This window comes from Pseudomyrmex gracilis, unplaced genomic scaffold (genome assembly GCF_002006095.1).
Source record: "Pseudomyrmex gracilis isolate BER0280 unplaced genomic scaffold, ASM200609v1 scaffold_128, whole genome shotgun sequence".
Classification (NCBI taxonomy): domain Eukaryota; kingdom Metazoa; phylum Arthropoda; class Insecta; order Hymenoptera; family Formicidae; genus Pseudomyrmex; species Pseudomyrmex gracilis.
The window spans coordinates 288031-300663 of record NW_018020712.1 but is presented as its reverse complement, the minus strand read 5'-3'; the positions used below and the strand labels follow the sequence as shown (position 1 = coordinate 300663).

Sequence of the window (12633 nt, the reverse complement as noted above, 5' to 3'; positions counted from 1 at the left end):
CGATCCACCTCCATCTCTCCCGTCTCTTTCTTCTCCTCGTCCCGCATCTTCTCAAGCGTCTTCTCCCGCTGCGCGAATCCTATTTCTCCCCCCCTTCCCTTTCTTCGATAGCCACCTGTCTGGGTTCCTCCCCCCCTCCCTGCGGCCAGGCTCTTTTTCCCCGCTAACCCATCTTTCGCCGACTTCGCGAGAAGTGCCCTCGGACGAGGGAGACACTCGATTCTCGAATCTTATGGGAGAATTTTGTTCTCGACCTCGATATTTACGCAGCAGCAGGGACCGTTGCGTGGGACACGCGAGTTTGCGTCCTAAATAGCGTGCGAATATACGCGCGGACTTTTAAGCTCGCGAAAGAACACCGAGACGCCCCGTGGCTTAATGTCGCGTGGCTTTTGCGCGCGATATCTCGCATAAAGAGGAAAAAAACCGGAGTGGAATATCTTCATTCGTATAATGCGCTTCGCGCTTTTTAGGACAACCGCGCGGGGTTGTGTCTGAACGTGCGCGCACACATACACACACACACACATACATATATACGTCGTAGGCGTATTTCGCAAAGTCGTCGGTGTTTCACTCGTGACGCGACTATGCTAACGCGGTAGCGTCGCGCATGGAATACGTTTTGCGAGGCCGAGATCGAGAATCGTACCCGTACACGGTTCTCTAAACCTCACGAGATTAACTTCGGTATGCAAGCAAGCTTACGCAAGCATCGAACAAACTCGGATGATCGTGATGTTGCGCAGAAACGAAATTCGCCGAGTGCAAATTCCATCACATTGCACGTAGAAAGAACGAATCGCCGAATAGCTTTTTCTTCTTTTCGCCGTTTATTTAACCCCGTGAATACAATCAATGTATCAGAAAAGTAATGTCGTTTTTTTCTTTATCTAAAACTCACACCGGCACTTTCGAACATTCAATATTTGCGAATAAACATCGTCAATGTTGTTTTGTTGCCACTTGTTCCTTTTGCAAAATTAAAAAAACATGCAATGTCGAAAAAAAAAATGTTCTTCCAGTGTATCATCAGAGTTTATTTGTTTTTAATGTGTTACTGAATTATCTAAATAATCAATTGTTTATAAATACGAAATAAAACAATTCTAGATTATAGAAAAAAATCTCCAATTGAACTCACATAAAAAGTTAATTTAAAAGATTGCAAAGTTATCACAAAAGCGACTTCACTTTTCCTAATTAATATACGCAGTGTCAAAAAATAAAAAAAAAAAAAAACTAACGCAGACAAACATGATAATTCGTGAATTTTATATAAAAATGAGATTTATGAGAAAAGTGATTGAATGGAAAAAGTCATCGTCATGGGACGTGAGTCACAGTCGTAGCATTCTCGGCACGCGTCCAACGTGATTACGCGATGATAATGCGTTGGAGGGTTGCAAAGCAAGACGCAAAAGAAGAAACCTCGCGTATAAAAGCGACGTACCTGTCGAGGAGGATGACGTTGCCGCGTTGTCTTTCTTCACGCCGCCGACGACGCTGTTCACCAGGATGCTTTCCTTGACCGTCATGGTGTAACGCGGTTTTTCGCAGGTGGCGATCTTGTGTCCGGCGGAAGAAACGGTGACCTTGACCTCGGCGTCGACGAGGCTCTTCAGACCGGCCGCGTCCGTTGCCGTCACGTTGAGCTGATACAACGGCGAGCGCGAGAGCACGCTCGGTCTTACCAAGTGCAATTCGCCGGTGTTACGATCGATGCGAAACATTCCGGCCTCGTTGCCGGCGGTGATGCGATACGTCAGCTGACCGAATAAACCGGCATCGAGATCGGTCGCCACCAGTCGCAGAATCGGACCGTGAACCACGCTGTCGCTTCGCAGAGTCACGTTGTACTTGCGGGGCTCGAAAATCGGCGGATTGTCGTTCACGTCCGTCACCAGAATACGCACGATCGCTATTGTGCTCAATCCACCTGCAAACAGAATTAATTTCATCGTAGAATAATTTCATTGTGGAACGCATAAATGTAATCATAAAAAATTATAGGAAATATATTTTTTTGGAAATCGAGAGATGTCCATTGGAACAAATCAAAGATCACTTTGTTTGTTATATCGGTATATCCTAACAACTTCACAATGTAATATTAATTATATTCACAATTTCTGCTTCATTATCAGAAAACGAGCGATTGGGGGGCGCGTTGCTGGATTCCGATCGGAAGAACGTCTCGCGAACGGAGGCGAGAACTGCGCGACCGAGCGATTATGTTTATCTCATTCCCGGTCGAAAAAATCCTCTTATCGAGCCAAATAATGTCCGGGTATTAGCCGACGTAGAGAACGAATCTACGGGGACGCGTTCAGACCCGGTCCGCATAAATCACGGGCGTCCCGTACCGCGGGCCTCTTTTCTCTCGGACCCAATCAGCCGCTGACCTCTACTTCTCTCGCTCTCACCTACCTTCGGGTTTTCGTTTCATCTCTCGCTTCCCTCCCGTTCCCCTTTCTCCGGCCTTCTTTTTCCCACCCAGGTAACACCACTCCGTCTTTGCTTCCCCGTTTTATTCGGACACACGCGAGCACGTGTGCGTCGACGCGAGCTCTTCTTACCTCCGCGCGCGGAGGTAATGCGCTGCTCATAGTAATATTTCAAACGCAAGAGAGAAAGAGAGAGAGAGAGAGAGAGAGGCTTACGGGGTCCCCAAATGGCCGCATTCTTGCGGTGTCTCAAAGTTCTTCTTTTAAACATTACGGCCTTCCCGGTAATTGCTCCGCTGATAGATTGATTGACCGTCGAACCATATACACGTTCATACAAAACCGTTGATGATGATTTAAGCAATTTATGGCACACAAGCAATTACGACTAGTTTTGTACAGCTTTTAGCATCTATTCACGTTCCACACAAACAGATTTGTTAGACGTAATCCCTCAAGTTGTGCAAGCGATTTGGTTGTCTCGCGAAGAATTTAAAAAAGCTTGAAAAAGCTCTCTCTGAGAACTCGCCGAACGTCTAACTACGTCGTAAGCGTTTGAAATTAATCGGAGAGGGATTACAAACTATTAATGTTATTAACGGGGGGACCGTGTTCGCCTTTGTGCGCATTTCTACGCGGGCGGAACGTAACGGCGACGAGCGCGGAAAAATCACAGGAATGACACAGAATAAATTCTCCCCTTCTCCTCTCCGCCGCGCGAGAGCTTCTGTTCGCCGCCTCGGAGATTTGGACGACGCGGAGTGTTAATATCAAAGACAGTATGTAAAATGGGTAATCCGATGTTTAAACGGTTTACAACCGTAACTCATAATAACGTATGGACTCGGCCGTTGTGCGAGAAGCTCTCTCCGAAGAGCGCGAGGAGATTTATGGGTGCGAGTGTCATTGGAGTCATGCGTCACGGAGGCCCGGACTCCCCGTGCTCTCTCCCCGTCATCCTTTCTCCGGGGGCTTCGTCTCTCGAAAGGACGAAGTGCCTTCGGACCTCCGTGTGGACACCGTGACGACGTCTCCGTGAAAGACATCGAAGATATCGGGGACACCGATCTCCGAACCCAACCGATCGCGAACACAGCCCGGTGTTGGGGAAAACTTATTGAAAAATCATGTCCGGATTCCTAATGACGGTTAATTTTTAATTGTCGTGCGCGACATCGTCCATAGATCATCACCGTTGCGCTCACGTGATTTCTCTTCTCGTGTAGGTAGGTTGAAAAATCGATTAGGCGCGTCCGGGAAGACGGAGAACGTGCCGAGAAACGAACGAGATATACACACCTTCGACTTCCTGGGGATAGTTCAACGGCATTTTAATGCGCGGTCTGATATTTGGTGCCCCGGTGCAGCCCGGCCCTTTTAATTTCACGCGGTCGATCGCCGGGATGAGTCCTTTTCGAGATTCGTGCGGCGGCGCGCGGGAAGAGGAAGGGGGAGAGGGATACGAGAGGATTCCCGGGAGAGAGATTTATGCGGCCGGTAGGCGCGGCGGTGCTCAACCTCTGATAGCGCGCATATAAGCGCTCGAGAAATCGGAGATTCACAAAGATGTGAAATTCGTTCGTCTCGGACGGACAGACAAGGTTGTTCTTTTTTTTTTTTTTTTTTTTACTATTCTGAATATTTTTCAAGCGAGCGATTCAAGGGCGAAAAACAACTTTTTGTCGGATCGCGTTTACATCGCGGCGAGGCAGCTCTCTGTCTCGCGTAAAACCTGCAATTTGTTTCTCTTCTTCTTCCGCGCGAAACGAGCTGTTCCATTAATATACACCGCGTGCGAAATGCGCTCGCCGCGATTCCGGGATTTCCGCTGCGAGATGTGCGCGACGTTTGAAGGCTCGCACACGGTGACACATCCGGAGATTATGGCCTGTATCACGCGGAGTCGAGGAGGCGAAATAAATAAGCGCGAAAACGGCGCGGACACAATGACAGTCGGTGGGAGTTAAGCCGCGAAGATTTATGACGACGATGCCAATAAAGTCGCCTGCCGGTGCGACATACCGTCGGGAGAGAGAGAAAGAGAGAGAGAGAAGAGAGATCGGCGCATCCCTCAGGACGCGACTTCGCGCGTTCCCGCGTGCGTTTTTTCTTACACGGGTGTATAATTTCAGGAAGAAAAAAGATAGCGTCTCCGTCGATTTTTTTCCGTCAACGCGACGATAAATCGAAGAGACGCGCGCGATAAAATCTATCCCGTTGGCGGGTCATCTCCGCGGACGGACGGAAACACAACGAGAGAGGGAGAGAGGATTTCGTTGGGAGATTAGCGTAGGAAATTACATTAAGATATCGCGCTCTCTCGCGTGTAATCGATATGCCGACAACATTGAGGATTCCTCTCGGCCGCGCTCGCTGGCAGAATATCCAGTTCGGTTACAGCATCGTTAATCGCGTTGCAAATGCGATGAGCGTTTTTCACGAAGTGAGGGGGATGATTATACATCACACGAGTTTATACAATGTTGTGTTTATTTTCTTCTGTCCCCCGCCGCGATTAAATCAACCAATAATAGACTTATTTCAACCGTGATTTGGTTGAAAAGAACCAAAATTTCGAAATTTATTATTTGTCGATTACTCGCATTCGTCCGATCGTTCACTCGGCAATTCTCGAAAGCTCTCGGGTAATTCGCCCGTTCAAGTGCACGTTCCCGCGGTTCGCGGCAAAGCGAAATTACGTATCTGTATTCGTATGCACGCGAATGGCTTTCGCAAATCCCCGCCTCGATTCGAAACCTCGCGGGTAATAATTATTACCCGCGCGGCGTTTTATCCGGCGCCATTAGCGCCGCACAGAGTGCGGCGATTGAAAGGTTTCAGTTATCGTTGGCATTTTCTGAAGATAAATATCGACGACGACGAATACACCGCTTGTCGCGCCTTCTGGTAGCGGCGCAAGATCGCGGCGCAAAGGGGATGGAGTAAGCGACTCTCTTTCTCTGGTCGTCGTCGTCGTCGTCGTCGTCGTTCTTTCGAACGTCAGCAGGTGGTATAAATCATGCGCACCTGGTCCGCGTGGTTCACGGTGGCTCGCGATTCGCTTTACTGCCGTCGCGCCAAAATGATTTTCTCCGTGCGAATTACAGCCGGGCAATAAGAAGAATTAATCGCCGGCGTAAAAATAAGAAGCAAGACGAAGGATTAATGAGTCCCGGAAAAGAAAGAGAGAGAGAGAGAGAGAGAGAGAGGAAGAAAGAAAGCGCGCGGCAGTTTTAGACACGCGAATCGCCGGAAGATATTTGTAATAATTTCCGCGCGCGCCAGACTTTGATTGAGATATGGCGGCTACTCGGTTGCGCAGGCGGAATTTCGTCGAAGAAATAGAATTTATCTATTATCACGAAATGAGAGAAAAGAGAGATAGATAGAGAAAGAGAGAGAGAGAGAAAGAAGAGTCATCATATTCCTCCGTTCTTGGCAACGCTGCGAATCTCGGAATTCGCGACGTGTTTCTTGCTATTCCGTTTTTTTTTTTCTGACACTATACCGTAGCACTTGTCAGCAGGTCGTATAAATCACGTCGCGCCGCCGGTCCCCGCGCGTGTTTGCCCGTCATATCCGGTCGGTTCTATTGTACGCACACCGAGTGTGCCTGTCGCCGATGCAGGTAGTGCGCCGGACAATCGTATCGATAACGAGCGACAATTACGGAACGCGTTCTGTTTGCAAAACGGCGTAAAGCCAACAATAGCAATCCTTCTCCTTCCCCTCTCAGAGTCTTTTTCTCTCTACGGTATTTTTACCTGGCACCAATCAGACTTTCTATATCCTCTTTTTATTCTTCTCGGATATACGGCGCTACGTTTCCCTCGCGTCTCTTCCGAGAGGTTGCTCGCAATGGCCGCCCGTTGCACGGTAGCAACCAGACCGCCCGACGATGGATCAATGGACCTTCAGTCATTGTCCTTTCCCATAAGGCGACCGCGCCGCCGCGTTGAAAATGGCCGCGCGGAAGCCACCAGGCGACATAAATCATACACCCTATTACAGTGCTACTAGATCTCGACGGGCCGATAGCCGGACCACCTCTGCTTCCCCGCGTTGCAACGAGAGACGGCGGCGACTTCTTCTACCTCTCGCGTTCCTCTTTTCCCGTTTCCCGAGCTGCGTTTCTCCCGCGCCGCGTGTCTCTTTGCCGCTTCGGCTTGTTTCTACTTGTCTCGCGCCTCCCCTTATCGACGCCCGTACGTGCGTACACGGGGCTCGCACGCGAATAGCGGAGCCGAGCATTGTTCGTGCGTCGTCGACTCGAACGCGGGAGATCGAGATCGCACGAGAGATCTCGTGCGATCGGAAACGAATCGTCGTGAGAGAGTGTGAATATGTTGAATTCGCAACAGGCAGGCTTGTTAAGTGGTTATAAGATACAAGTCTTGAAAAGTATTCGCGATAACGATATTTTTAATAGCGATTTATAGCAAGAAACACAATGCGGTATTAGAATTCCTAGTACTTTCAAGCGCATGGGATCGATTCTTAATGGAATTCGACATTATTTTCTTCTCCTTCTTTAGTTAGCAACCGACTGGTAGCAAGAGACGAAAGATACATACAAAGTCCGATCGAATAATATGTACAAGCGGATACAATGTGATTCCTCATAAAAAAAAATAAGAAAAAAATATAGACAAGAGTGTCGGGAAAAATCAATAATAGAGAAAACTATTATGCTCTCATAAAGAAGTCGACATTGTCATTATAGAAGTTCTATTATACATCTGCAGATATTTGATTTGATTTTTGTAATTTTATTATTATGCACATACTCGAGTTTTTAGAAATTTAAAGATAACATTTATAGATATTTTCACACTAAATGAAATATATCAAATTCAAAACAAGAAGATGAAGATAAAACCAAGTCGGAACAATCGATAATAATGGCATCGCAATAATTTATTCGCGGCTTGTGAAAACCTAAGATACGCATCTCGTTTGAAATGATTTAATAACTTCCGCGTGGCAATAGAGAAACGAAAGTGTAACACACAAACCTCTGTCGGTGGCAATGACAGGCAGCTCCAGATAAGGCGCCGTTTCTCTGTCCAGAGGCGACCGGACGCAAATATGCCCGGTATCACTGCGCACCAGGAGTTGCTCGCTCTCCAGTCGACCGCCGGCCAGGGTATAATTGACCATCGCGTTTACGCCGCAATCAGGATCGGTGGCTTGCACCTGCAACAAAGATAAATCAAGGTCAACGCTGTAATAAAACAGAGAAAGAGAGAGAAAGAGAGAGAGAGAGAGAGTCCAATGTAACACGGCGATATGAAACACGCGTGTACGCGTTTCGCACGAATGCCGCAAAACCAATCCCGCGTTATATTCTTTCAATTCATTAAACACAGCTCGGGTTGAAAAACAAGGCAAAAAAAACCAAACAGAAAAAGCTTGTTTCTCCGGACAGGAATGCAGTCCTTCCTTATACTCGCGTCCTTCGGAAGATTGAATCCGTTTTACACCAATTGAAAACGCAGATAATATTTATAATTATGATAATAGCACAGTTGTGGTGTAACGATATACTTGACCGAACACTTTACAAAACTGTGGAAACGCGTTCTATACGATAAAAAAAAAAAAAAAAAAAAAAAAAAATAAAAGTAAATTTCTCGCAGCCAAAGTAAAACGCGCTCTTATTATATAGCGTATCGATAAACTAAAAAAGCTTGCGAGATCTCAGGCGTGCGCGTTGCACGAAAAAAAAAACAAACAAACAAAACTGTCAGTCTCGTCTTTCTCGCAGCTCATTTCTCGCAAGCACGCGATGAATGGCCCCCCGTTAAACTTTATCGATTGCTTACTCGTCCGTAGTTTTTTGCGATGGTTTTGTTCGCAGCGAGAAAAAAAGAAGGACACGCGGATGACGAAGGGCGCGATGTCGTCGCGCCTCCCCGAAGGCGGAATCCACTTGGGCGAAGCACTTTGTTTCATTTCGCCCGGCGTTCCTGAAACGGGATACCCGCGGATCGCCGGGGAGGTGGTCCATTCGTAATCTGGGCCCCAGTGACTAATTTGCGAGCCTGCCTCTCCCTGCTCTCCCGGAGGAGGACCCGAAGACGTTACCCCGAACGGACAGACGGACGCGGACGGATGGACGAACGGACGTGGGGGCGGTGATGGACGCCTTCGTTGCTTCCAGCGCGTGTGATTTATGCGACGATTCATTGCCATCTACCCACCCCCTCGATGCGATACAAGTTAGAAGATTTCGTACGGTCGTTAACGAAAATACTTCTCCATTTTTTTTGCCGCCCGTGCGCATTGCTCGTCGAGAGAGAGAGAGAGAGAGAAAGAGAAAGATCATTTCCCTCGCGAATATCCTTTCCTTGCTCTCTGTGTGTTGTACTTTATTTCAATTGCTTTTTCACTCTTCACGTTTCACAAGCGGATAGTAAACAATATTTTATTATAAGTAGAAACAAGTTTTAAAACTTTTTATTACTTTTTTTTTTAATCATCTAAGTCTATTCTTCATCTAAGAGTATGAAGAGTATAGACTCTGTTAAGGTACTGAATTCTGCGAGACACAGAACATGATCGGGAAGGGAGGATGTTTTCTCCGTATGAATTATGATAGATACGTTCGCATTAATGAATAGGCTCTCGCTTCAGCACTCGCGAACAATAAGACTTACCTTCTGAATTGCGATTTAAATGGTACTTCTCCTCTAGGCGACGTGATATAGGTTTCGCCCGGACGTGATTTATCGCACACGCGGCGCGTAACGCACGCCACGCCGGTCGCGCTCGGGACACAACGCGAGCGATTTTCGATTTTTGCGAGCGCCGATAATGCTACCCGATCGGATAGTAGATTACGATCGATCGAGCCGATCGGTAATTGCCGCAATCGGTCGAACGACGGATTAAAGCGACGCGGAGAGAGGAAAGCGAAGGGACAGGAAGGAGGCGAGTGGAGGAAAGGCACTCGTAAATTCACCGGCGCACGAGACGTAATTTGCAGGGTGTAGTGTGGCGGCCAGAAGAGAGTCTTGTGCGCCCAGAGAGTCGTCGGGAACTCAGGACGCGGCAGAAACTGAGACGCGCGGATCGGTAATGAACCCCTTAACCCAGCCGGAGTTGCCTTAATGACAGTTTAAAGTTTCTTCTCGCGCTCGAGAGGTATCTCGCGCCGACCATCTAGCCGGAGTGATCCGAACACTCGCGAGGAAACGTCGGGGGGGAATCGCCAGGACCTCTGGCAGTCGCAATCGAGCGCCGATGATCAATTACATTTCGTTGCGACGCGATCGATCGATTTGTCACGACAAAACTGCCGAGCGGAACAATAAGCGAACGCAAATTATTCTCGCGTGATTATATCTCGCGTTTCCGTGTGAAGAAACTCTTATTTGCGTCTCGTGGCAAATTAAGTTACTCGCGTGTCCGTTGCTCGTGAAAAAGAAATAAACCGCGCGTGAAATCTCCTCACGTGCTATAATAACACAGCCAGAACCATGTCGAACCCTTTTTTTTTTCCGCGCACAAAGTTTCAACGTTTTTTGTTTCCACGTTCGTGTTGTTTCTTTTGCGATTAATTGCAAACCCGACGAGAAATTCTCTCTCTCTCTCTCCCTCTGTCTGTCTCGAATGGGGGTAAAAACACGCGGGAAGAAATTAAATTTGCTATCTGCCAAGGCAATAATATCTCCACTCGGAGAAACAATGTACGGGAATCGTGAGAATCGTAGGGAGGGCGCGTCGAAAGAACAAGATTGCGATCTCGAGCTACAATTAAGGAGGTCGGGGCGGTTCGCGCGCGGAGAAAATATTCCTTTCCACGTAGGCGTGGATCGCTAACGGATCGGGTATAGGCGGACCTAGAATAGGGCTCCTGAAAGCCCGATAAATCGAGCGCATATATATATATATATAAATATATATATTTTTTTTCGTCGGCATTTGTCATTACGCCCGCCCGCAATCTGAGATAGCGACCGTATAAACGAACGGCCGTAATGAGAGAGGCAAAGCGAAATTATAGCGCGAACGCATTATGTTACATTAGAGTGTACACGTTAAATTAGTCGGGTACACGCGTATATATTTTATCGGCGTTTATCGCCGATAATGAAAATACGCGCGACGCGAGAAAACACGCGAGTGTGCTATAAAATATTACGACACGTCTTATAATACGCGGACGGTGCGCGTTAATAAACTGGCGTTATTAATATCTTCAAAGCGCTTCGCAGTCGATTCAAACCTGCTGTCCGCGAGCGTGTGTGAGAATTACCATAATAGAACCCTAATTTGCAGTAACATTCCTTCCGCGCGCGCGCGCTCAGACGTAAGCATCCGCGTTATAATATTCAGCGCGATTTTTCCGAAACAAGCGAAGCTCTATCCAACGTGCTAACAGAAGGGCCCCCTTAAAGGCGCATCGGCCATCGCGGCCTGAGAAGGCGCGGAAGGCGAGAAGAAGAAGAGAGTGAGATAGAAAGAGAGAGAGAGAGAGAGACAAAGAGCCAGCACCTGGTTACAGACGTACGGGTGGAGGCAGGACGGAGGATAATAAAGCAGGAGTCCGTGAGGAATGATTTAGTGGTAAGCGGTCGAATAACTTTCCCGCCAACACTGTTGCCACTTTGAAGCGACGATGCGGTTCTCTCTTCGGGCCGGGCAACGCGCGCTCAGCACATCGTTGTTCTCTCATCTCTTGTGTTCCTCGAGAGGGAAGCGAGCGAAGAAAAAAAAAAGGCACGAGCCGGTGCGGAAGAAGGGAAATTTGTTGGATCGCCCGTACAAGAACCTCCTCCTCAGCGGGAGGGAGAACTATGGGGTCTTTCGACGTTGACTTCTTCCTCCTCCCGGGGAGAAAGAGAAGAAATATATAAACGCGCCGTCGTGTACGTGCGCCACGAGGCAGCGTATGCGGAAAAGAGAAAGAAGAAAATCCGGAGATTCCCGCTCCACCCAGACAATCATACTAATGAATTACTGCCGAACAATATCGGTGCCGATCTGATCCGGGTCCAACTTCGAAGACTCTCCTCCGCACGATATCACGGTATAGCTACGGGGCTCGAACTTCGACCACCCTTCACTTCCACAGAGTCTTGTCTTCGTTAGTCTTCCCGCATTATCCCGCCTCCTCTTTGTCATCCCCTCTTCCACTTCTTTCGTCACCTCCTGCCGCATATCTCGCGAATCGCGGATTACGATACATGAATTTATTACATCTCATTATTATTATTTTGCAAATCTCGTAAGAATTGTTTCTCATATAAAAAAAAACTGCGTTCAATTAATCACATTTTTTTCCTACCAGAAAAAGCGTGTGTAAATAATCACAATCGATTCTCTCGATTGTTGCCACTTTTATCTCGACGCAAATTGGAATACAAACGTCAATATATAAAAAAACAAAAGTCAGAAATACAAAATAGAAAGTCAATTAATAAAACTATGAGAGATGTAATGAATAAATAGATGAACAAATAAATAAAAAATAAAAATGAAAATTAAATACATAAATAAAAAAAACATTTCCTTTTAACTGTAAAATTGAAACCCAAATTGAAACGTCACAGTACTCGCCAACACAGAGAAACGGAACAAAGCATGACGGTTAGCTTACAAACTATATAATACACATATGAGAGATGTCAAAAATAACGCATAAAAGTCACACTCAAAAAATAGAAAAAGGAAGCAGTAAAAAAACAACACGTGACTAAAGTCACGTGACTATACTGATATGACTTTTTGTTTAAGATGTAAAAATCACTCCACCGTTTACGCAAAAAAATTGAGTGACTATTCACTGGTTAATAAACATATTCTGCAATGTTGCTAAAAAAAATTGTAAAAGTGAATTTTAACTCTACACACTTTACATATCAACACAAAAATCGCGTGTCAACATCAGCCGGAGAGTGAAAACAACAAACCATTTTTTCGCGTTATATTTTCATTCTGTTGATATTTTCTAATCTCCCCCGGAGGAAGAACAGTCAGGAATAGGGGACCGATACATACACGCGCGCGTTCGGATCGCGAAGCGTATTAAATCGCGAGCAGAGCCTTATAGCTGCTATTCCTCTCGAAACGCTTGGCGAGAGAGTACACACCGCGTGATGCATTGTTCCGCTCGTTTTGTTGCGGTCCGACCTTGCGAGAAATATCGATTTCAATCGGCGTGTATGCGGAATACAATCCG

General features: G+C 46.9%; 1 protein-coding gene across 3 annotated transcripts in view; it reads right to left on the bottom strand.

The window, feature by feature from the left end:
- The window catches only part of LOC109856639 (protein dachsous), a 329511-nt gene that overhangs the window by 50202 nt on the left and 266676 nt on the right, over positions 1-12633 (bottom strand). For all 3 annotated transcript variants that reach the window (XM_020432144.1, XM_020432145.1, XM_020432146.1), the window contains exons 2-3: positions 7463-7643; positions 1454-1939 (exon numbers count right to left, since the gene is read on the bottom strand). In XM_020432144.1, the coding sequence (XP_020287733.1) occupies positions 1454-1939; positions 7463-7643 (667 nt within the window). The remainder of the gene's footprint in view (positions 1-1453; positions 1940-7462; positions 7644-12633) is intronic.